At 39.5% G+C, this 26,050-nt stretch overlaps 1 protein-coding gene across 1 annotated transcript in view; it reads left to right on the forward strand.

The window, feature by feature from the left end:
* The window catches only part of LOC134679274 (adenylate cyclase type 5-like), a 367,970-nt gene that overhangs the window by 288,347 nt on the left and 53,573 nt on the right, over positions 1-26,050 (forward strand). Inside the window, exon 13 of the mRNA XM_063538168.1 lies at positions 17,085-17,177. Within this exon, the coding sequence (XP_063394238.1) occupies positions 17,085-17,177 (93 nt within the window). The remainder of the gene's footprint in view (positions 1-17,084; positions 17,178-26,050) is intronic.

Here is a 26,050-nt window from a genome sequence, read left to right on the forward strand (position 1 = left end):
AAGACAATAGGTCCCATACAGACATTTGATTCTCAAAACAAACCTAATCGATTGATACTAGTCATTAAAAAAAATCAAATACCCTATTGTTTGACGACCGTCTGGCCTAGTGGGTAGTGACCCTGCCTATGAAGCCGATGGTCCCGGGTTCGAATCCTGGTAAGGGCATTTTTTTGTATGATGATACAGATATTTGTTTCTGAGTCATGGTCCATTTCTATGTATTTAAATATTTATATACAAATACAAATACAAATAATTTATTGAAAAAAGTATAGTACAATGGTTGTTCTTAAAGACTAAGAATTTACATAGAGACACGTGTTTTACAGATGCCTGAACTAGGATTCCCTGTGTTTCAGGCAGCGAAGGACAATATTAAATTTATTTATTTTTAATTATTCACTTAATTATGAACTATATTTATTACACATAAAAAATAAGTTCAAAAACTAAAACCCGACTACTGCAAATCGCGCTCTAAAAAGTATGAAACAAGATAGAATTCTTATCTGAAATTATTAAACAGGAAATATTATAAATGTTATCATTTTTTAATAAAAAAATACAACGTAATATAATTTACTACATTTTTTATATATTTACAGAGATTCAGAGGATAGCCGTGGTCGTATGCCACGAATTGCCACGATTATAAACTTTAAATAAAGTAAAGTGGCATACGACCACGGCTATCCTCTGAATCTCTGTAAATATATAAAAAATGTAGTAAATTATATTACGTTGTATTTTTTTATTAAAAAATGATAACATTTATAATATTTCCTGTTTAATAATTTCAGATAAGAATTCTATCTTGTTTCATACTTTTTAGAGCGCGATTTGCAGTAGTCGGGTTTTAGTTTTTGAACTTATTTTTTATTTAATTAATTTTGGGGGCTTCGTTACTAACTATTTGAAGTTACTTTACTTTTGCGAGGGCATCTTCAATACAGAAATGCACGCAGAGCGCCGCATATATCGGGCTGCGCCATCCTTTGGCATGGAGGCGCTTTCGGCACCCGGCTTTAGAATGCGTACAGCGTGCCTCGTACGTCGGGCTACGCCCGACTCTTTTAGTATAAGGGCGCCGAAGGCGCCCGGCTTTGGAACGCGTACAGCGTGTCTCGTACGTCGGGCTACGCCCGACTCTTATAGTTTGAGGGCGCCTTCGGCGCCCGCCTTTGGAACGCCTACAGCGTACCTCGTATGTCGGGCTACGCCCGACTCTTTTAGTATGAGGGCGCCTTCGGCGCCCGGCTTTGGAACGCGTACTGCGAGCTTCATACGTCGGGTTACGCCCTACTCTTTTAGTATGAGGGCGCCTTCGGCGCCCGGCTTTAGAACGCCTACAGCGTACCTCATACGTCAGGCTACGCCCGACTCTTTTAGTATGAGGGTGCCTTCAACACCCGGCTTTGGAACGCCTACAGCGTACCTCGTACGTCGGGCTACGCCCGACTCTTTTAGTATGAGGGCGCCTTCGGCGCCCGGTTTTGGAACACCTACAGCGAGCTTCGTACGTACAGCGTGCCTCGTACGTCTCTTGTACGGCTCTTGCCTACATTTTGGCTGATCTGGACTTTTGTACCTATTTGCGTTATAAAATATTGCAGATCATTAAAAAACACCATGTATAGATAGTGGCCAAACAAATTTCTTTTGCAAAAATCTTCTTGTATCGCCTTAATTGGGGAATCCAAAGCGCTTGTAGATTCGTAGTTCGAATTACCTACCCGATAAATTAATGTTTTATCGGGTTCATGTAAGCAAAGCCGGGTGCAAAAGCTAACAATATGTATATATTTGAAATGTGTTAACTGAGCTCTTTCAAATGATATACAACACGTCATCATTATTTTATTTTATTTTTTTGGTTCGTGACTTTATGACCTCTAGAGGGCGCCGTTTTCATTTTTTTGTGACGTCATATAGCCTATAACCAGCGGACGATTAAGACGATTCGAATGACATATCGTTTGTCAAATTATAATGCGTACTTTAGAAGTTCTGAGGGAACAAATGAACATACATACATACATACCCACATACATACCGGTCAAAATCATAACCCTCCTTTTGCGTTGCCGTAGTCGGGTAAAAATAACTGTAATCACCTTAACAAAGAAGTAGGTTCTTAAGTATTAAAAATCACAGAACAGAAGAGTGACATTCCATTTCCAACTGCAGCTGCAATACTGTTCATTTTACTATGGAAACGCGTCGCTGTCACTGTCAATTTCCATAGTAAAATGAACAGTATTGCAGCTGCAGTTGGAAATGGAATGTCACTCTTAGGTAATCATTTTACGACTATTAGTAGGTTCTCTGTATCATCGTACGTCATTTTTTGAAGGGCGCGTCGTAAAGTATTCTTACAACAAGCATAGCTTAGTGGGTATAAGTCTAGTATTGCATTTAGCCTGTTGTACAAAAGTGGACCTAAAAAGACAATAAATCTAGATGAAAAAATGTGTTTTCTTTGTACTGTTTGGATACATATAATATCCTTGCGCCTTTTATTTCTATATTCAGAGTTGAAAGGAGTTCTGGCGTGCTGCTTTAGTGTTGTGCTTAGTATATATAATTGACGAACTGTTAGTACTTCACATGATTTATAAAGGAGGTCAGTAGGGTATAAGAAGGGCCGGGAGGTAGCTACCTTTAGTAAGGCTCTCTGGGCTCTTTCTAGGGTTAGGAGTGTTGTTTTCGCTGTGCCACCCCAGGAAGAAATGCAATAAGTTAATATCGATTGACATAGTGCAAAATATACTTGCTTGATTAAATTTGAGTCAGCGATTGAACGAAGTTTTTTGAAAACAAACATTAACTTTCGAACTCTATTGCACAATGTTTCAATGTGATTTTTGAAGGAGAGGGTTTCGTCTATCATGACTCCCAAATACTTAATTTTGCCAGTATTAGCTTATATATATCGTTGTCTGAGTACCCTCAACACAAGCTTTCTTGAGCTTACCGTGGGGCTTAGTCAATTTGTGTAAAAAATGTCCTATAATATTTATTTATTATTTAGGTACTTACCTATCTTTCTTCAAAAAACTTTGTATGATAGTTTAGTCCCTAAATGCAGAAACTCAAGATTCCAATTTTAAAATCTGTCTGGCGATACGAGCCCACGGTGTATACTCGTACTCAGAGAGATCTCTACAGTTTCAAACCACGAATTCACTTGTTACCGTAACCCACAAGAGACTCGGGAATAGGGTTGCCATACGTCCGGATTTGTTCGGACATGTCCGGATTTTTGACCCTTTGTCCGGATTGCTGCCGGAATGGCAAGTGTCCGGATTTTTAGGAAAAACCTTATAAAAAATATGTTTATGTGATATACTGCGTAACGAATGCGATGCGGGTCCGGCGGAGGGAAAGGGAAAGGCAGATCCACGATACAGTACACCGCAGAAAGCAGCGCGCCGCCGCCGGGGCGTCGTTAAACCTACGCCAAATCTCCTTTACAAGAAATGTCCGGATTTCTAGGGTGACACTGATTTAAACTTTCACGATTATTAAACATTATCAAACTGCACAACGGGACTTAATCGCGTATTTAAGTTTTAAGATTTACCTCCGACGTTGATATCGCAGCTGTCAAAAATCGTCAGGTCAACAAGTCTGCGGTGGCTGAGCATTTGCTGGAGTCAGGACCAAACCACTGGATTGAGCTGCATAACCCTAAAATCCTCTCCACGGATCGCCATTTCTACAGTAGAAAAGTGCGGGAAGCCATTGAAATCAAAAAACATTGCAATTTTAATCGGGACGAGGGCTTTAAGATCTCATCCACATGGAATCCAGTCATTAGTAAATGTAAGCGGAAACGAATATCGACAGTCGATAAATCGAATATCGTTAGTGTTGTGTGTCGACAGAGTGACATCCCTAGTGCGCAAAACGTTCAAACTGATAAACAAGACCAAGTGCGGGTAGTTCGAAAAACTCGCGCGGCTAGAAGATGTTGATGTCAACTTGAGCCAGTCTTCTCCGAGACCACGGGGACAACGCCGTCCTCGAAACGTCGGAGGTAAATCTTAAAACTTAAATACGCGATTAAGTCCCGTTGTGCAGTTTGATAATTTCTAGGGTGATATCCAGATTTTTATCAGGACATTTAATTCTTCCATATGGCAACCCTACTCGGGAACTCAATCTAACTTGCTCTAATTGCGTTATCCTGTCCCACTCTAACGTCGTGCTGGTGACAAGGACGATACATCTTGAGTAACCTAGCGACGGATGGAGACGACAATGTTAGGTCAAGAGGTTATTGTCTTGTTAGGGGCAGTCGCCATCAGATATTATCAGAGCGGCAAAAGTGCTCATAAATATTTGAACAGGCCTTTATTGCCAATGCGTAATGGCTCCTCTGCACGATAGGCCAACGCCGGCCACTCCAAGGGACGCATTTATGCGTTAGAGGGAGCAAGTGATATTGCTATCTCATTCTACCGCATGGCTGCGTCCCTTGGAGGGGCCGGCGTTGGCCCATCGTGTAGAGGAGCCATAAGTCGTGCCAGCATCTTACGATCCGATTCCAACTTTAAGATACGTCAAATATTACGCCTAGATACGATATGGATGGGGCAAGCTATGATGGCGCCATGTAAGCAAACCTATCCTATCTACGTCATCGAGTGTATCACAGAAAATCGCCTCGGTTAGTCAGTAGGGGAGACTGAGGTGAGTTGTGACAGAGGAGAGTTGTGACTTTGTCGATTTTTTGGAATCTAATGAATGTTAACGAGCGTTTGTTAGCTCGTAACTTGAACTAACAAACGCGCTCTATTGCGACCTTGTTTTTAGTTAATAGATTCCAAAAACTGAACGATGTCACAACTCTCCTCTGTGACAACTCACCTTGGTCTCCCCTATATGTATAAGTAGTATAAACTCCTTCTTAAGTCGGTCCCTCACTGCTGAGGATCGTGACTCCGCTTGCTAATTTTTCCTATGGCAGCTCTCCGCTTCTCCCTGTCGGTTGCTTTGTGGAAAGCGTTGCTTAGTGTGATGTCCATCTGGGCGGATATTTGGTCACACATTCTCGTTGGACTTGGGGCCCGATTCGGATTTTGAAATAGATATCTATTAGATATCTTTTAGACATCACCAAGATACGATAACGATATGTTTAAGATCTAACCTGTCATATTTGACATTTGCGCGATTCTGGAGATACTCTTGAACGATTTCCACAGGATATGACTTAGAGATCCAATTCACATCTAATAGATATCTTACTCTATCTAACGTAAAAGTGACATTGGTTGTCCGAATTGCGCTGCAAAAGAGAACTAGTTGATATCTAAATTATTAACGTATCTAGAATGGATCTAGTACGTGTCGTCTCTTGTGAATATCTTGAAGTTCGAATACGGCAGTTGGTTCTCTAGGCCGTCTGCCGTCCATCTTTCCCATCACCACAAGTCTCTCCAAGTTGTCAGGGTCTCTGCGAGCTATGTGACCAAAATATCACAGTACTAGTTGAAGACAGATGGTGGATAGTCTAGGTTCCTTTTTCAATTTCAGCTACGCTAATATGGATACATTAATATATGTAGATACATTACGTATATACTAGTCAACATGCATTTAATTCAATAGACCTAAATATATATTTGCTATTACTTACCAGTGTAATATTCCAAAACCCTCTTCCTATATTCTCGGAAACTTATTCCGTGGGTACGGAGCGAAAGAATTCATATTTAAAATTGCATTTTCATTTTATTGAAATTTTCCTTCTTATTATTGTCATCCCGTTCCCGACTGATATTTGTTGTGAAGTTGCTAGAAATATACAATGTAACATTACTACTACATACTTTACAAGCTAGAAAAATACTAATAGAGGTATTTGTAACACATTCGATTCCGCCAAGTTGCTATTTCTATTATTTGTGGCGACTGTTCCTATCCATTCCTATTTTACAAGTTTTTATTTAGTTTCACCTGACCGTTGTCTGTCTGTGTGTAAACAAATCTTGCAAGTTAAATTTAATCCACTTCCCGGTTTCCGATTGAGCTGAAATTTTGCATGCATCTATAAATCGCATGACAATGCAATATTATGGTACCATCGAGCTGATCTGATGATGGAGACAGGAGGTCATAAGAACTCTGTGATGAAACAACGAAACCTAATTGTGTTAGGGTTATTTATAATTGTTTCGATGAGTATTAGTTGTCTGTCGTAAGAAAAGTACAGTCAGCGATAAAAGCTTGTACCAAAAATGAAATTTTTGCCAAAAACTTATTTAAAATAGAAATCACACACATCGGAGCGGTCGAGGCGCTTACAAATTTCTGTACACGCCTATCTCTATTGTTAAAGCGCTAGAGGGCTCAGATAATTTAGGGTACCTCGGCCGCTCCGATATATTTCATGGTGCACGATACACACCAGCACGGCTACCATCAGTATGCACTGAGAGAAAAATCATCACCAGGAATTAAAAAACAGTTCTGTACTGGGGGAAAAAATGAAGTTATAGTAATAATTATGGACGTTTCACTATTTCTGTAAAATTTATTTATTTCTACAAACAGCTCAGTAATCCCAAATATAATTTCAACAAACAGATAATAGAAATTGCAAGAACTACTTAATAGAAATTGCAAAAGTCAATTTGTTCCTATTAGTTAACTCTTCTTGTCCCCGGATTAAATTTATTTTTGTAATTCTAAGTGTATTTTTGTTGTACTTTTCTCTCAGTATGGCATTGACATAAACGCTATCGTGAATGTAATTTACTTTCGAGGTAATTTACCGTTTACTCGTACTAATCAAATAATAATTCTTGCTCTTTTTTACGGTTCCGTACCCAAAGGGTAAAACGGGACCCTATTACTAAGACTGCTGTCCAATTGTCCATCCGTCCGTCCGTCCGTCTGTCCGTCCGTCTGTCACAAGGCTGTATCTCACGAACCGTGATAGCTAGACAGTTGAAATTTTCACAGATGATGTATTTCTGTTGCCGCTATAACAACAAATACTAAAAACAGAATAAAATAAAGATTTAAGTGGGGCTCCCATACAACAAACGTGATTTTTGACCGAAGTTACAAAGTCGGGCGGGCGGGGTCAGTACTTGGATGGGTAACCGTTTTTTTTTTGCCTTTTTTTGCATTATGGTCGGTATTTTTTAGTATAAGTAGTTAGAATGGGACAGTATGACAACACTGATTTAAACTTTCACGATTATTTAACAATATGAAACTACACAACGGGACTTAAACTTAGACTTAAACTTAAGTCCCGTTGTGTAGTTTCATAAGGGACAGTATCGTTTGGAGTGGAGTGAAGTTAGACACATAAGGCCCACTTGCACCATTCCACTAACCTAGGGTTAACCAGTTAAACCTGAAGTTGCCATGGTTACCCATGCAATTTGACACTAGATTACCGATTTAACCGCTTAAGCCCGGGTTAGTGGGGTGGTGCAAGTGGGCCTAAGACCGTAAAGAAACGTAAAACGTGACATATGGCACGTTTATTCACTGAAAGTAAGTGAAAAATACTCTGCCAACTGATGGTAGAGGCTCAGAAGCCGAGTATCCCAGTATTCAAGTGACAGTGATACCGGCGAAAGTTTTACCGGTCTCAAAGACTTGTTTGACTGGGCCACAGAATAAATAATAGTACTAGGTACAGAAGACTCACTCTCTAACAAAACGCGTCTGTCACAATCAGCACAGATATGGCCGCTAGGTGGCGACAGCGCCACGCGCGGCTTATGGCGGGTGCGTCGTATAATATATACCAACATTTAATATAATCTAATTTTAATATCATTCACAACATATAACACACGTTGGGGCTACCAACAAATAATATATGTTTATAACATATATGGTAGAAATTCTCTAACATACTTCGTATATATTAATAAATAATATAAAGTTTGTATTGGCCTATTATTTTTTATATAACATTCATAACTTATAGGAATTATTACAAATAAAGATATTTGAAATATCTTATATATATTATAACATAACAATTACATGAGAAAAATATCTTCCAAAATATATGATCACACATGTAACAAAGTAATTAGTATCTTCTGCCGGTTGTTCTTTACTAAAGCAGGTCTCCGTTAGGTACGACGACGAGCGAAGCGAGGAGTGTTAGGTTGAACTGCGAACAAACAGTGCGCGAGCCGAGCGAGCGAAGCGAGCGTGCCGCGGCAGCGGCCGGCGAAGCGCCAGAACGAAATTGGTCCATGGTTTAATAACTTACCAGAATTTATTATTCATTTATGTTCTTAGATCTAGTAACTGATATAGTTTTTGATCGTTCGACTATATAATTTTTACGACATTCAAGTTTTATACAATATGAAATTATCTACATTGAATGTTATTCAAAAACAAATTAGCCATTTTGACATTATACGATTTGGGTTTTATACAATGCAAAACTTATATTATTCAAAATTATACAAAGTGAGCGTATATCTTGTCAATGTTATATTAATAATTGGTATAAATTATATTACTTACCCGCTTATGGCAAACCCCAAAATTGGGGTCGAACGGATGGACTTTTAGCTACCTGTAGCAAAGCGACGAAATCGTGGAGTGAGCCACCCCTAAACCCCTTTATTGATACAAACCTGGGGGACTTGATTAAAACTGTGAGCCCTTGCCAAAGGGACGACATCTATAATTCAGTGGCTCGCTTAGAGTCTCTTACAATGGTGCTTAAATTAAACATTTACAGAGACATGCGAATAATAAGGACTGATATTTACAAGAAACTATCGGCGCGATTCGGGAAATGAATTAGAGATGAACTAGATACGATATAGTAAAGATGAATTAGTGACTCACTAGATATGAAATAGTAAAGATATATTATCTTCACTATTTCTTATCTAGTGAATCTCTAATTCATTTCCCGAATCGCGGCGCCAGCTGCCATAAGGTACCCTTTGCGGTGAAACGTCACATATCTTTACTATTTCATATCTAGTGAGTCACTAATTCATTTCCCGAATCGAGCCGTATATTATTGACCGAAGCGTAGCGAAAGTCTACGTTTTGACTCGGGCATTTTGTTTTTAAATGTCTGGACGTTCTCCACAAGAAACTTTTTTCTCTATTCTATTTCAATTCTTGTAATTAAATATATTTCGGGGATCTTGGAAACGGCACTAAAGATTTCGATGTAATTAATGCTATAATATGGGGGTTTTCGGGGGAATCGAGAAATCGATTTAGCTAGGTCGCACCTTTAGGAAAACGCACATTTTATAGTTTTCATATGTTTTCCAAGCAAAGCTCGGTCTCCCAGATAGTTTATATGGAAAAGCAGGGGTCCATATTGTTAACTTGTCTTTGACACAGAAATATTGCATTGAGTGGCTTCGACTCGACATCACAGAAATAGAAGCGATCATAAGACTTCAGGGAATTTATTAATAATTAACTAACTCATGAATTTAATATTTATAACCGACTTCTGTACAACAGGACTGAGGGCTTACCACGCAAACCACGTTCGACGTGTTGCCTCCCTGTCACACTTACGTACGAATTTACAAGTACGACAGAGAGCCCTCTGAACTACCCCAACCCCCCCCTCCACCCTTAGCTATGTTATTACCCAAATTCCCGCTATTAAATTGTGCTCGGTGGTTAGTTAATAAAAGTTTTGATTTACCTAATAATAATAAATTGAAATGATGGTGCCGATTGTGTCCTTAAGACGAAACAGGAGCTGAGTTTTAAATATTTTAAGTAAATATACCCGTCTCGCTAACGGAAGCGGCTCCTAAAACTAGTGTGATAAGGACAAGGCGAAAAATCCCGCGTAAAAATCTCAAAAATCGAGGTTTCGCACTCGACTGTTTCCTCCTCCAAACCTTAAGCAATCCTAACCAAACTTGGAAATCTAAGTGATTATGAAATTATCTGTGTCGGACCGTTTTCATTTTTTGGCTAATTTATATCAGTTTTGAATACTACGCCTCGCATTGCGGCATAGTCAATGAGGCCATTTTGTCCATTTTTGAAGGGCTCTCTAGCGCCTTAAAAAACAAAACGGTCCGGCACAGATATTGACAATATTCATCTGTGTTGACAAAATCATCAAAAACCCACGAAGGAAACAGTCGAGTACGTGTGTATAATTGCTCTAAACTAGGTGTAGAGGATTCCTAGTCTATGACAGTCGGCGATACCATGCATTATGTTCACTCTACTGCACGACTGGGCCAATTGAGACCCGCGTTTAATATAAGATTCCTGATGCATTCCCGCTATACAGGGTGATTCATGAGACGTGAGCAGGACTAATCCTGCACACTCAGTAACTGATAATTGATCGATCACCGTCGTATTTAGGTGAGACAACGACACTTTTTCCTATTTTTTATCTTTTTGGTGAGGGCAAATTTAACTCTCTACAATCATGGTTACCCTACAAGACCTAATTAATAAACATAAAACCTCTTTAACCGTAATGACAGCATTTTGATTACGAAGAAAATAAACTGTCAAACTTGAGTGAGATACGAGTTTTGAAAAGTAATCAGACCGTGATGACAGTGATGACATTCAATTTGACACAGAATATCGGTAGTTTAGTATTCTAATTTTAGGGTGACCATGCACGTCGTAAATAAATTTAGTATTTTTTTTCCAACACGAGTGGAAAATTTACGTTAATCTCACTAATACTGATACGAAACAGTTGCTTATAATTTACAAAATGCGCAGTGTTAGTCCTGCTCACGTCTCCTGAATCACCCTGTGGAATGCAAGGAGTCTATTCGATTTAATCTTAATTTGATCTCATATTGCCATTGGTGGTTCGGATTGCGTCTCGCTCGCACCGTTCACCACTATAGTTAGACCAGGAAAAGTCTGCAGAGATTTTGACAGTAATTATAACGTATAAATAACACTGGCACTGCGTGCGCTGTCTAAATCTCTGCAGACTTCTCTTGGTCTAACTCTAAATTAGTTCTATAAGATTTGGAGAGTTCCCTCGATTCCTCATGGATCCAGTCATCAGAACTAGGTTTTGAAAAAAATGGGGCCAATCTACAAGTACCTATGTACTTTCAATAAAAGCAAAATAACAAAATATTTCAAAACGGTTGAGAAATGACGGAGTTCTGAGGTAACAAACATTAAAAAAAACCGGACAAGTGCGAGTCGGATTCGCCCACCGAGGGTTCCGTACTTTTTAGTACTGGTTCCGAATCGTGAACCTCGTACCTCCTCCGTTTGCAATTTTGAGGTCGGTTAAAACAGATAAATTTGGCCAAGGTAGTCCCGGAGAAGCATATAGAATTTTGTTCTTAAAATCATCACTCTGTATACCTATACAGGCGAAGTCGTAGGCAGAAGCAGGCGTGGTTCACTCCGCGATTTCGTCGCTTTGCTACAAGTAGCTAAAACTACATCCGTTCGACCCCAATTTTGGGGTTTGCCATAAGCCGCGCGTGGCGCTGTCGCCACCTAGCGGCCATATCTCTGCTGATCGTGACAGACGCGTTTTGTTAGAGAGTGAGTCTTCTGTACCTAGTACTATTATTTATTATGTGGCAGAAGTCAGTGCTTTCTTAAGCACCATGAGGCGCTTACCATACGGTGGGTTGTATGCTTGTTTTTTTTATCGACGTTGTATAAAAAAGCAGGTGTTAGTCAATGTGATATCATATTGAGAACAATTTTCAAAGTTGTAATGCCGCCCTACCCTGTACAGACGTCATGCTTTGAGTGTGCCGGGGTGGCGGGGACAATGCCACTCAGGACCCCTATTCGACAAGCGACGTTTGGCGTATCGTGTGATCTCCCGTTGATGTGGGAAAAATCATAAGTTCTCGAATACGTACAATGTCAAAATTAAACATTAACAATCCACAGTTAGGGTGACAATCAAACCAAACCAATAACAAATACTATAAGTATTATAACTCACATAAGTATGGTCTACAATACTTGGTTAACTTGTCTGTAAAGGTACGTTTTAGTTAAGTCCGTTTATTTTAAGTATGTTGTAGTGAGAGCGTTTAAGGAAGTAAGTGTTCATTTCAATAATATATGTACCTATCAATGTAACCTATTATCCTGTCGCCTACTTCTGTTGTTTCTCCAATAAAAAAAAAATAAAAAAAACCGAATCACCCTTAGTTTAGAGTGGAGTTTTGGTTGTACCAAATGATATTATCCACCGTTGATGGAATCAACACTCAGTATGCGATAAAATCAACTGTTGATTTGATGTGGATGCGAAATCTGACAGTTGTACGTGTCGAATTTGGCCCCTGTGCAGTGCTGTAACCGTAGTGTTGTCCAGGCAGACTCGAGTATTTAGGGTCTTCGGGACTCGGATTAGTTTTATTATCCTAGTAGTTTAGCATATAGTGAACTATGCTAATACTGTAATTTCGACTTCTTTATAGTTTAGATCTGAAGATCTAGACCAGCGGTCGGCAACCTTTTAGCAGCCAAGGGCCACATAGTAGTTAACGAAGATGACGCGGGCCGCACTTTGGTCCCGAAGGCTCCCATATAGGTAGCAATATTCATCGAAATCGTTAGAGCCGTTTCCGAGATCCCCAAAATATATAAATAAACAATAATTTGCTCGTTTGAAGGTATTAGATAGAAAGATTTAGATAAAACTTATAAAATGATTGACGGACTCATTGTTCTGAGGCTCGAGTCTTTACGAGTTGCACTTAAAAAGACTCAATACCTTTATTGAGTACTTAACGGGTAAACTCAGAAGGTTTTTAAGCATCGAGTCTCATAAAAAAATTTCATACTTCAAATTTAAACTCAAAATACTCGAGTTACTAGACTAAGACCAAGAAAGTCTGCAGCGATGTTGATAGCCCACGCAGTGCAAGTGTTATTTTAAACGTCAAACTGCTGTGAAATTATGACGTATAATTAACACTTGTACTGCGTGGGCAATCAAAATCACTGCAGACTTTTCTTGCTAACATTACCAACACTAGTAACAACCCTAGCCATGTAGCATCGCTTTGGGATGTTTACAAAAACAACATAACTGCTTAGAGCGGTTGACACTTTTTTAAAAACATTGTTGATCGTTTTAGGTGTTACCCAGTGTAGTCAGTTATGCTGTTTTTGTAAACATCCCTTCAATTATGAGCAAGGGAAGGAGCTGCTTTCCTCACGGTTGGCTGGATTTTAATGTGTATTGTCGACACGCGTCTGCGGTGCACTCACCCCCTCAGGACAATTCGAACGCGCATATGACATCGAACGAATATTTATATCCCACCAAAAACATAAATGTAAAAAAGGAGAGCCAAGTTCAATACAAAAATTATGCTTGGCTGTGGGGCTCGCCGCAAAAAGAATGGAGATCTAAATGAGTGCCACTGCCAAGTTCTATGCAAAATCCAAATATGTATTTATAGGAACAAAATAACATTATAAACAAGTATTAAACTCTATTTCTTTGCTTTATTGGATACCTATAACAATTGCTGTTATTTAAAAAAATGTGAGATCTTAAAGTAGGTTAGATTTGACTTGGCCAGTTTTCATTATATCAATCATTTTATATATATTGTAATTCTGATAAAACCTGGCCAAGCCAAATCTAACCTACTTTAAGATCTCACATTTTTTTAAATAACAGCAATTGTTATAGGTATCCAATAAAGCAAAGAAATAGAGTTTAATACTTGTTTATAATGTTATTTTGTTCCTATAAATACATATTTGGATTTTGCATAGAACACTTGGCAGTGGCACTCATTTAGATCTCCATTCTTTTTGCGGCGAGCCCCACAGCCAAGCATAATTTTTGTATTGAACTTGGCTCTCCTTTTTTACATTTATGTTTTTGGTGGGATATCAATACTTTTTGTAAAGAAAACTAGGCAGGTATTGAGATTTAATGTTTTTTCTTGTGTTTCCGCTGTATGGTTTTTACTTCTGTTCTTTGTATAATTATGTGGTGCCGCGCGCCGCCGACGACACACCGTTGGCCGGTTGTCTAGAGCGTATTACAAGTTTTTTGTATGGGGACACCACTTATTAGGGTTCCGTACCTCAAAAGGAAAAAAACGGAACCCTTATAGGATCACTCGTGCGTCTGTCTGTCCGTCTGTCCGTCTGTCACAGCCAATTTGCTCCGAAACTACCGGACCAATTAAGTTGAAATTTGGTACACATATGTAAGTCTGTGACCCAAAGATGGATATGTAACGTCAATAAATGAATTTTAAACATAGGGGCTACTTTTGGGGGGTAAACGATAAAATTAAAAAACAAAGTTTTGAAAACTATATCGTGTTACATATCAAACGAAAGAGCTCATTTTGAGAATAACAAATATATTTTTCTTATAAATTTACGATAAAACGTTTAGAAGTTATTCAAGAAAATAGACAAAAAATGACCATTCCCCCCCCTCTATCTCCGAAACTACTGGGTCTAAAATTCTGAAAAAAATACACAAAATAGTCCTTTACCTAAAGATGTCAGGAAAACCTATCAGAAATCTAGAGTCAAGCGTGAGTCGGATTTAAGAACAAAAATGCGGTTAACGTTTTTTTAGGGACACAGCCGCAATGGTTTAAGTGAAACGTGATGTAGACAGCTATTGCGAAGGCCCTAGGCCGATATCCGCATAAGGCCGAAGGCCCGAAGCTCCCCAAAGAGGCGTGCCTTTAGCTTCAAGCGAGAGTCGGACTGAAGACAAAAAATGCGACTAGGCTGTATCTGGCACATAGTCGCAATGGTACTTGTAGTACAGTCAACAGCAGAAGTTGCTAAGCGGCCGAGGTGTTCAAAATTACCCTGACATGCTCTTATTGTCTTAACTATAAAGTCGCGTCCAGATCATTTTAAACCACTCTCCCGCTTAGCAACTTCTGCTGCTGACTGTACTGATTGATTGGGTTACTATTGTTACGTGTTTTAAAAAGCAGTAGGTATACAGGGTGGCTAAAAAATAAACTAAGTGTATTCCCGTTGCCAACGTGCAACCTTGAAATCGCGAAGAAAAATTTGGCTGTTTCATACATTTTGGCTGGTCCGTTTTCTATGGGAGGATACTTCTATTTTCGCGATTTCGGGGTTGGTCCCATACTAAAAGTTGCTGAGTATAATCCCAAAACCTCCTTGGCTACGGGAATACACTTATTTTTTGGTCACCCTGTACCCTGTAGGTATTATCTCTCTTCGGCCTTCGCTTTTAAAACACTTTCGGAAGTTGTAGGAAGCGCGACCCGTCGGACGCTCGAGTTTTCAGCTCTACGCATTTGGACACTTGTAGGTACTATTGTTCGGCATTTAATCTTCAGAGATGTAGAGATATGCCACCACGCCAGAAAACTTCATGTTACATCTGGTTTTTGATTGACCCATTCGGGTATTTCAAGACGTTTCACTCACGTCACGTTTCACGTACAAAAATATTTTGAAAATTGTGTGATGTACGGAACCCTTGAAACGCGAGTCCGACTCGCACTTGACCAGTTTTTTTTTTGACTAAACTTTATTTTAATGTAGCAAATATAATAATACATATATTGGGGTAGTTTCAAATATCTGCTTGTAACGGTTCCAACGCTACAATAAAAATATATTTTTTTGTATGGGGACCCCCCCTATTTTTTAACTTTTTTTTATTTTTAGATTTTTTCCTACGGTTATACACAATAACCGAGCTGGATTCCAAATTTCATCCTTCTAGGTCATCTGGAAGTAGGTTAGGTTTAGGTACTTATATGTCAGTCCCAATTAAAAGTGGTTTTTTTGTATGGGGACCCCCCCTATTTTTTAACTTTATTTTATTTTTAGATTTTTTCCTACGGTTACACACAATAACCAAGCTGGATTCCAAATTTCATCCTTCTAGGTCATCTGGAAGTAGGTTAGGTTTAGGTACTATAAGTCATAAGTCAGTCTTAAAATTTACGACATTTTGACCTTCATACCTTTATAACCGTTTGAGCTAGCTTCATGAAATTTGGGCTTCTAGATATCCTTATGGATATAATTAAACACACGTAGTTTTATGTGTTTACGTCAAAGATGTTTTGAGTTATAGAAGGGTCAAGAGTGGCACCAAGTGGTTCGTGTAATATTACACTCGGCGCTGGCTAGCCAGTTCCTTTGCTTGAACTTGGCTTGACATTGACACGCTGCCGCGTGTCTAGATACGGACAAATATTATTGAAATATCGGTATCGTGTCAGGTGCACATTCGAATCGGCCTGCTACTTAATTCAAATCAATATTCAACCCAACGCGTTATTTTTTTCAAAAACCGTCATATTTTCCAAACTTTTTTCCTCATCCTGTAGAAGGCATTGGGTCAGGTTAGATTGGTAACCCCTTAAAAATTCAAAGGTTTTCAGATAAAACGCGTTCTGTCGCATATTTGGCCAACTAATATTTCGAAGTTCCGATAGGTAACCTAGGAGATCTCTGGTTGGAACGCAGCTTTACGCCTTCTTAACTTCCGTTTCCGCCCGGAAACTGCCATTGATAAGTCCGAGACAGCTACTATCTCGATCCGTGTTCGGTTTTTGTTCCGTCTTTGTCCTGTTCGGTCAATTAGCGTAATTAGATCGATTAGCGGGGTTTGTTGCTCGTTGTTTGACAAGTTTACTAACAGCAGGTATGTACAGATGTAGCGCATAATTGTTTTCCATCGTACCTATTTTCTCGGAAACGTTCGTGTTTGTCATGCTACTTCACTCAACCTTAGTACTTTTTGTACCGAGACTGACCGAAATAGCAAGACACGTTCGTACGTTTCCGTGAAAAAATGTACGATGGAAAATAATTATGCACTACTCTACACGATGGGTCAACGCCGGCCACTACAAGCGACGCATTTATGCGTTAGAGGGAGCAAGTGATATTGCTATCTCATTCTACCGCACGGCTGCGTCTCTTGGAGTGGCCGGCGCTGGCCCATCGTGAAGAGGAGCCATTAAAGGGCCTCTGCGCTGGCTTCGGCCCCACGCATGCCTCCCAAAGTTTTAGGACCCCATGGTCCCGATGTATGGAAAGACATAAAAATAATACTAGTGGTAACGTTGGTCTGTTTGTTGCAGCATTCTGTTCGCTGACATCTGTGGGTTCACCTCGCTTTCGGACCAGTGCACCGCCGAGGAGCTGGTGCGGCTGCTTAATGAGCTCTTTGCCAGGTAAGGAAACAGACAAACATACACGGAAACTGATTATAAAGCATGCGATAGCCGTAGTTGTCCTCATCTCAGCCATAAGACGTCCACTGCTGAACATAGGCCTCCCCCTTGGACCTCCATTCGTACCGGTTGGAAGCGACCCGCATCCAGCGTCTTCCGGCGGACTTAACAAGGTCGTCCGTCCATTTGGTGGGTGGACGTCCTACGCTGTGCTTGCTAGTCCGTGGTCTCCACTCGAGCACTTTTCGACCCCACCGGCCATCGGTAGTTGTCCATTAGTCCTCAACTGTGCGCTTCTCCAGAAACTTCCTGCCTCGCACGGTATCGTCTTGGGTCGTCCCCTTCCTTTTTCGTCAAGTTCTTAAATTAGTCCTATTCTGCTTTCGTCACTCATTCTACATTCATCACAATCGTCGGTGGCTTTCAATGTAGAATGAGTGACGAAAGCGGAATAGGACTAATTTAAGAACTTGACGAAAAACGAATGGAACGCCCCAGGACGATACCCCTCGCACAGCAAATTTTACAAACTTATTTAATCCTACTTTTATCTGCAAAAAGAGTCAGTAGTGTGAGCCACTAAGCTTTTTACATCATGTTGGCCTATTTTGTAGTTTTATTATGCACCGTGTATGCAAAATATTTTCACAGCGTACGAGACTGCAAAATGGATGCACATTTTGCATTTCTCATTATACTTGGATTTACTGGAGGGCTCCAGTTGCGAGCAAATTAACTTGGACATTGACTGAGTGCCGTGCACGTCGTGGCAAATAAAGTGGGTACGAAGTGGGGAAAAAACTTGGCATCTATGCGCAAACATAACTAATAAATATGTGGGAGACCGAGCTTTGCTCGAGAAACATATAAACTCAAAAATGCGCGTTTTCCCAGAGATAAGACCTAGCTAGATCGATTTTTCGCCTCCCAAAATCTCCATATAGCAAATTTCATCGAAATCTAAAACTAGTGCCTACGCCAATTCTTGGGTTTAGTTGCCAAGTGGACCTCAGGATCCCAAAATGCCGGGATAACGCGAGGAAGATGAAGAAGGCAGGCAGAACCCCTAGTATGAATTTCATTCGATAGCGTGACGTGACGCACGCGTTACCATCTGTACGGTTACCATCAGTTTGTCACTGACATAAACGCCGCCGAGAACGTAATTTACTTTCTATACATCCCGCTCGCACTCGCATATTAGTGCAAATGGGATGTATAGAAAGTAAATTACGTTCTCGACGGCGTTTATGTCAGTGACAAACTGATGGTAACCGTACAGATGTCATTTTGTATGGGATTTGAAGTTTCCAAAACGTCCCGCTTGGCGCGCTATTCTAAATCCCCCATACAAAAATAGACATAACGCAAACGCGAACGCTCGTCATGCTATCGAATGCCGCCGAGAACGTAATTTACTTTCTATACATCCCGCTCGCACTCGCATATTAGTGCAAATGGGATGTATAGAAAGTAAATTACGTTCTCGACGGCGTTTATCTCCACAGTCATGTCAGTTTATGTCAGTGACAAACTGATGGTAACCGTACAGATGTCATTTTGTATGGGATTTGAAGTTTCCAAAACGTCCCGCTTGGCGCGCTATTCTAAATCCCCCATACAAAAATAGACATAACGCCGTGTGCCTGCTACACTGCCACATCTCAAAAAACCGTTTTTTCGAGAAATCGCGTCTCAAAGTTTTGAGAGTATAGTTCAGGGTGTTTAATAGGATGTTACTCCTTTAGTTTTAGGTCTATGAATTTAAAATTTAGCCTTTTTTTACTCGGAATGATATAACCTTCCTTATGACCACGCCACTTTTTAAAAGAAATGTATATTTTTTAAGACACAAGGCCCGAAAGACAGGTATTTAGAGTTGTGGCCGTATTGCAGAAACGTTTTTTAAAGATTTTGAGATGCGGCCAAATTTAAACACAAAATTATTGGATAAAGGTTACCATGCAAATATAAATAAAAACACCAAAATAGTTAAAATCCCTTTATTTTTACCCGACTACGGCAACGCAAAAGGAGGGTTATGATTTTGACCGGTATGTATGTGGGTATGTATGTATGTATGTATGTATGTATGTATGTATGTTCATTTGTTCCCTCATAACTTCTAAAGTACACATTATAATTTGACAAACGATATGTCATTCGAATTATCTTAATCGTCCGCTGGTTATAGGCTATATGAAGTCACAAAAAAATGAACAAGGCGTCCTCTAGAGGTCATAAAGTCACGAACGAAAAAAATAAAAATAAGTAATGATTACGTGATGTATATCATTTGAAAGAGCTCAGTTAGCACATTTCAAATATATAAATATTGTTAGCTTTTGCGACCGGCTTTGCTTGCATGCACCCGATGAAACATTAATTTATCGGGTAGGTAATTCGAACTACGAATCTACAAGCGCTCTGGATTCTATCCGCGTATTACCCGACTACGGCGATACAAGAAGGTATTTGAAAAATAAATTTGTTTGGCCGCTATAAACATAGTGTTTTTTTTAATGACCTGCAATATTTTATAACGTGAATAGGTATAGAAGTCCAAATCAGCCAAAACGTATGAAACAGCCGTACAAGAGACGTAGGAAGCTCGCTGTACGCGTTCCAAAGCCGGGCGCCTTCGGCGCCCTCATACTAGAGGAGTCGGGCGTAGCCTGACGTACGTGGCGCGCTGCAAGCAGTCCAAAGCCAGGCGACTTCGACTTTCTCACACTAAAAGTGTCGACATACGCTGGACGCTTACCAAATCCGGGCAAATGCATGAAACAGCCGTACAAAAGACGTGCGGGCACGCTGTACGTGTTCCAAAGCCGGGCGCCTTCGGCGCCCTCATACTCAACGCGTCGGGTGTAGCCCGTCGTCGTACGAGGCGCACTGTATGCGTTCAAAGCCGGGCGCCTTGGGCGCTCTTATACTAAAAGAGTCGGGCGTAGCCCGACGTACGAAGCTCGCTGTACGCGTTCCAAAGCCGGGCGCCGAAGGCGCCCTCATACTAAAAGAGTCGGGCGTAGCCCGACGTACGAAGCTCGCTCTACGCGTTCCAAAGCCGGGCGCCTTTGGCGCCCTTATACTAAAAGAGTCAGGCGTAGCCCGACGTACAAGACACGCTCTACGCGTTCCAAAGCCGGGCGCCTTCGGCGCCCTCATAGTAATAGGGTCGGGCGTAGCCCGACGTAGGAGGCGCACTGTACACGTTCCAAAGCTGGGCGCCGAAAGCGCCTCCATGCCAAAGGATAGCGCAGCCCGATATATGTGGCGCTCTGCGTGTATTTCTGTACTGGGGATGCCCTCGAAAAAGTAATATAAAGTGACTTCGAACAAGATCACTGTACGCGATAATAATAATATGTGTAACTCAGCTAATTATTATTTTCTAGGACGCAACTCAAAATAAATAAATAATAAATAAATAAATAAATAAAGTTTATTCAGTAACATAAAGTAACATTTCAGTATTCATGCTGGTGCCTCTTTTTAAGTATTCAAGATACCTGTATTAAGAGACAACCGCTCTTCCACATAGGGTTAACAATTTTGAATCTTAAGTACATGACTTATAAGTAAGTAATTAAAGCTAAGTTTATACAAGGAATACTCTCGCGCGCGCGCGTGTGTGTGTGTGTGTGTGTGTGTGTGTGTGTGTGTGTGTGTGTGTGTGTGTGTGTGTGTGTTTTCTGCTGTGTGTAGTTTCAGATTATGCAGTATATGTATACCTATATATATTTTTTATTTTTATTTTTTATTTTCCTATGCTATTCTATTAAGTCTTCAATCTCTTTATAGGTCTTAGATTTTAACCATTTTATTACCCTACTCTTACACTCATATAATGTAGTGGGATATATGTCTAGGTGTTCGTTGATATTGTTGTATAATTTAGCAGATCGAGATGCATGTTGTCGTCTCGCAAATACGGTGCTCGTGGACGGTATAGGGATAATTCGGGTCTTTTTTCTTCGACTAGTTGTAACATCCGGTGAGAAGGTGGTAGTTTTATGTTTTTTTATGACTATTTGTAATACATACAATTTTTTAACGGACAGTAGATCACAGGTTTTGTATAATTCGGTTGTCGGAAATCTATACGGTTTAAAATAAATAACTTTGAGTAATGACCGTTGTGCTCTTTCAAGCTCCAAAAATTTAGTTTTTGTTGCACCACCCCATATGGGAACACAGTAGGTTAGTACTGATTGTGCTAGCGTAACATATATTTGATTGAGGAGGGTTTTAGTTGCAACTTGTCTCAAGTTTTTAAAAACCCAAATGAGTTTGCGTATACGAGACATAATAAGCTCTGCATGAACGTGCCATGTTAAGCGCTGATCTACTACAACCCCCAAATATTTCGTACTCTCTGCTTTAGTTATAGTCACACAGGAACAGTTACTTTGTGTTGACTCAGAGCAAGTATGTATTTTCAGAGAAAAGCCACTATCTGGTTGAGTTCGGTTGTAATTCGTAAAGCAAATGTAATATGTTTTACTTGTATTTAAGGTAAGTAGATGTTCTTGCAACCAATTTGCAACCTTTGTGAGCCCACGTTCAGTTGATATCCGCACGTCATCCCACGTATCTCCCGAGAATACAATAGCAGTATCATCTGCGTACGTGAAAATCGTTCCTTTACCAATATCCATACAGCAGAGCTGATTAATATATATTAAAAATAGGGTAGGACCAAGAACGCTGCCCTGTGGGACTCCATAAGTTATAGTGCAGTCGTCACTAACGTGGTTCCCTATTTTTACCCTTTGCTTGCGGTTATGCAAGTAACTTTTGAAAAGGGACAAAGGGACACCTCTGATACCCATGTCTTCTAGAGTCTTGACAAGTATGGGGACAGACACGGTATCAAAAGCTTTTTTGAGATCCAAAAATGCAGTGATACATTTTTTACCTTTGTCCACTTTCTTCCAAAAGCTTCATTTAAAACGTGTGCTTTATAGCCACAACTCAAAAGTGGCTGTATTGCAGGGAATTGTCTGACAATTTATGGTCAAATGCATAAGGCCACTTGTGAGAAAAAGGCTCTTAAAAACCTTTTTTGCTATGGCTCTCGAAATAAGGTCGTAAATTGAACAATTTTGAATACGAATCTGCAATAATCCAGAAAATCAAAAATTTTGAATTGTGGCAGTATAGCAGGCACACGGCGTAACGCAAACGCGAACGCTCGTCATGCTATCGAATGAAAAATTTACACTAACGGCTACCATCAGTTTGGCATTGACATAAACGCTGTCGTAAACGTAAATAACGTAATTTACTTTCTATGCATCTCTTTCGCTCTAATATGTCAGTACGAGCGAGATGCATAGAAAGTAAATTACGTTCAGGATAGCGTTTATGTCAATGCCAAACTGATGGTAGCCGTATAGGGGTTCGGTTACCGAGGAGTTTATAAACCGAAAAATTTAGTAGGTATAGTACCTAAGTACAGATCAACAGCAGATATATCGGCCCGGCCAAGGTGCTCGCAAATATTTGAACACGCCTCTATTGTCAAAGCGTTAGAGTGCGTGTTCAGATATTTTTGAGCACCTCGGCCGCTCCTATATATCTGATGGCGACTGTACACGTGAATTTCGTTTTCTGGATTTCTTCCACCTACAACTTAGGTTAGGAATTGAGTAGGCACAGTCGCCATCAGATATATCGGAGCGGTCAAGGTGCTCACTAATATCTGAACACGCCTTTATTATCAAGGCGTTAGAGTGCGTGTTCAGATATTGTGAACACCTTGGCCGCTTCGATATATCTGATGGCTACTGTACTCTAGTACTAAGTGGGGTGGCTGGGGAGAGTGGGGAGAGGCACTTTAACGGCTTTAACGAAATTGCGGGGCTGCGGGCAGCATCTAGTAATATAATAATCCTCTGTAACAAGTTTCTAGAATCGAAGCCAGAGTTCAGAAATGACACATTGGAACTGGCATTAAGGCGCCGTAGATTCGGAGAGCGGAGTTTTGAGTTTTTGAAAAAGCGTACCGCTTTTTTAGATCACAATTTGCCGGTTGCCAGAAATTTAATAAAATTAGTAATCTAGAGGATTATATCTAGAGACTTCATCTATTCGAATCCTGATTTTTAAAAGCTCAGAACAAAATCAAGAACATAGGTCTAAAACGCACTTTAAAAATTTGTAACAATTTATGCACAAAAGCTAAAAATATGAAAATGGCTTCTAAAATGCGCAATTTTATTTTTGAGAGAACTCGTCGATTACTTTTTTTTTTTTGATAAAACTTACAACAGATTAAAATTTAAAAACCTTGATAACCGCGGTGTCGAGCCTGCACAATGTATCCATGGCGCTCACGCTTACTACTCAGTGAGAGCAGGCGTGGCTCACTCCGCGATTTCGTCGCTTTGCTACAGGTAGCTAAAAGTACATCCGTTCCGCCCCAATTTTGGGGAAAGCCATAAGCCGCGCGTGGCGCTGTCGCCACCTAGCGGCCATATCTGTGCTGATCGTAACAGACGCGTTTTGTTAGAGAGTGAGTCTTCTGTACCTAGTACTATTATTAATTTATTCTGTGGTGAGAGTGAGAGAAGAACACGAACCTACGGTGCTTTAGTAGGGTGGTTCAAAAACCTTTTCTTTATATATTTTTAGATTTGTATTTAAGTATCTGTTTTCCCACTATTTGAACATGTGATTTATAACTTTTGAAGTAGAAAAACATTTTGATTTCTATTTTTAATAATTTTTCTAAAGGTGGATTTCTTTCATTTTACTAAAAAAAAACATATAAATTTAAACAAAAATGTTTTTTTAATTAATAACTTATAAATCACATTTTCTAATAACGTGAAAACAACTAGGTACATAAACAAAAATAAAAATATAAACCTTCTTTTTATTTTTTTATACAACGTAGAAAAGTATCAAAGTGATTGATGTATGTAGGTGAGATAAAGTTACAAAATTTGACAATCTGCGATGAAATTCAAAGGTGCCTATACTTACTATAGCCCAAGTCCTCTCGCGCATGAGAGGAGGCATGTGCCCAGCAGTGGGATGTATACCGGGTGTGGCCTGTAATATGGGCAAAAAATTAAACTGTAGGCTTTACTCCTCATACTGATTAACATTTGTTCAGCGACTTTTAAAAATAATTTGTGGTTGGAGTTTTAAATACACTTTAAAGTTTATTCTAAGACCCAATGTATTTAAGTCGTGACAAGCAATGTCAATCACAATGATTATAGCGTGGCGATGGCATCCATTGAAGATAATATTTATTTTGTATGAAAAATAGGAGTCTAAATACATAATTCATCATTTTTAAAAGTTGTAGAACAAAAGTGTTACCGTTTGAGGAGTACAATCTATGTTTTAAGTATTTGCTCATATTACAGGCCATACCCGGTATAGGTTGAATTATTATTATTATACAATATATTAAGTCTATGAAGCCAACAGCACCCATCCTTCACTTATTCTATGTTTATGGATCCATAAAAACGCCTTTACTGCTGTTCTTTTAAAAACTTAAAATGAATATTGACTTCATAAAGTTAAAGCTTGTTACTTTTATTATTTCTTATTATACGAGGTATATAACCTATAGCTGCTCAGAGGCCTATAAAAAGGTCGCCCGTTTCATTATATTATGAATCTTTATTTTGAAGGCGAAGGCGAATTAAAAATACAGGGAGTTTGGTACATCGTTTGCCAAATTAAAACGGCAGATAGGTTGAGTCATTTGCTATCTTCTCGGGCCTAGAAATTTTTAATTTGGTGCAAAACAAATTTTTCACTTCTATGACAGTTTATCGTAAATTTCAAATTTTTACTTAGGTTTTAGTTTGTTTTTCTTGACCATGGCATGACAAGATAGCAAATGACTCAAGCTATCTGCCGTTTTAATTTGGCAAAAGATGTACCAAACACCCTGTATAAAGATGAATTTGTTTAGGGTAAGTACGTATTTTTGGTAATCCTTAGTTTCAATGTACTGTAACATTAATAACAGGACTTGCATATAACTCATTTTTAAAGCATAGATGGAGCATTCCATGAAATCGTCTACCATTTGTCCCATACAAACGCGATTTTCTGAAGACTTGCAGGTACAAGAGTTTCCTTTTCTATGACAAATGGTCAAAAATATGCGCTGAAAAATAATTGGCTACTTTAAATGCCGAAAAAAAAGTCGCAACACAGGAAATAAAATTCGTTTGTACGGGACAGCCCGTGGAATGCTCCAGATACGTCTGCGAGGGATATTCTATATTAAAGGAAGGAAGGCTTCCATAGCTCAATTGGTTGGAAGCAACGCACGGATTGCGGAGGTTGCGAGTTCCTAAGTCCCGCCAGAAGCGTAAATTTTTAAATATTTTCCTTTAAAAAAATTTGCATTTAACTCATATTTACAGTAAGTGCGTCAGACCCGGCGGCGACTTGAACATAAATAAATGAATACCCTTATGGAACCTACCTATATTCATCATCATCATCATCATATCAGCTAGAGGTCGTCCACTGGCTGGACATAGGCCTCCCCCAAAGAGTTCCGTATTAAACATACGAAATTAAAAAAAAGCCTTGAAACCTTTTCCACCATGAGCAGGAAATAAGGGCACTGTTGACGCCAAAATAACAATAATATCAGAAACCGCCATTCAACTCTCAACTCTATTAGTTCATGAATAAGGTTAATTTTCAAACGATCTTTACTGCAATCAGTGGCGGAAAGTTTTGTTTCTATTTTCAACTTTTTTCGGGAATCAATCGAAGCGTTTCTCGGCTGAGTGCTTCCTTTTCATTCAGTCTTTTGTTATTAAATTTTGAACTCTATTTGAATAGATGTTGAGTCGTGTTTAGATTGGGTGGATTATGTTATT

The sequence above is a fragment of the Cydia fagiglandana genome, chromosome Z (genome assembly GCF_963556715.1).
Source record: "Cydia fagiglandana chromosome Z, ilCydFagi1.1, whole genome shotgun sequence".
Lineage (NCBI taxonomy): Eukaryota > Metazoa > Arthropoda > Insecta > Lepidoptera > Tortricidae > Cydia > Cydia fagiglandana.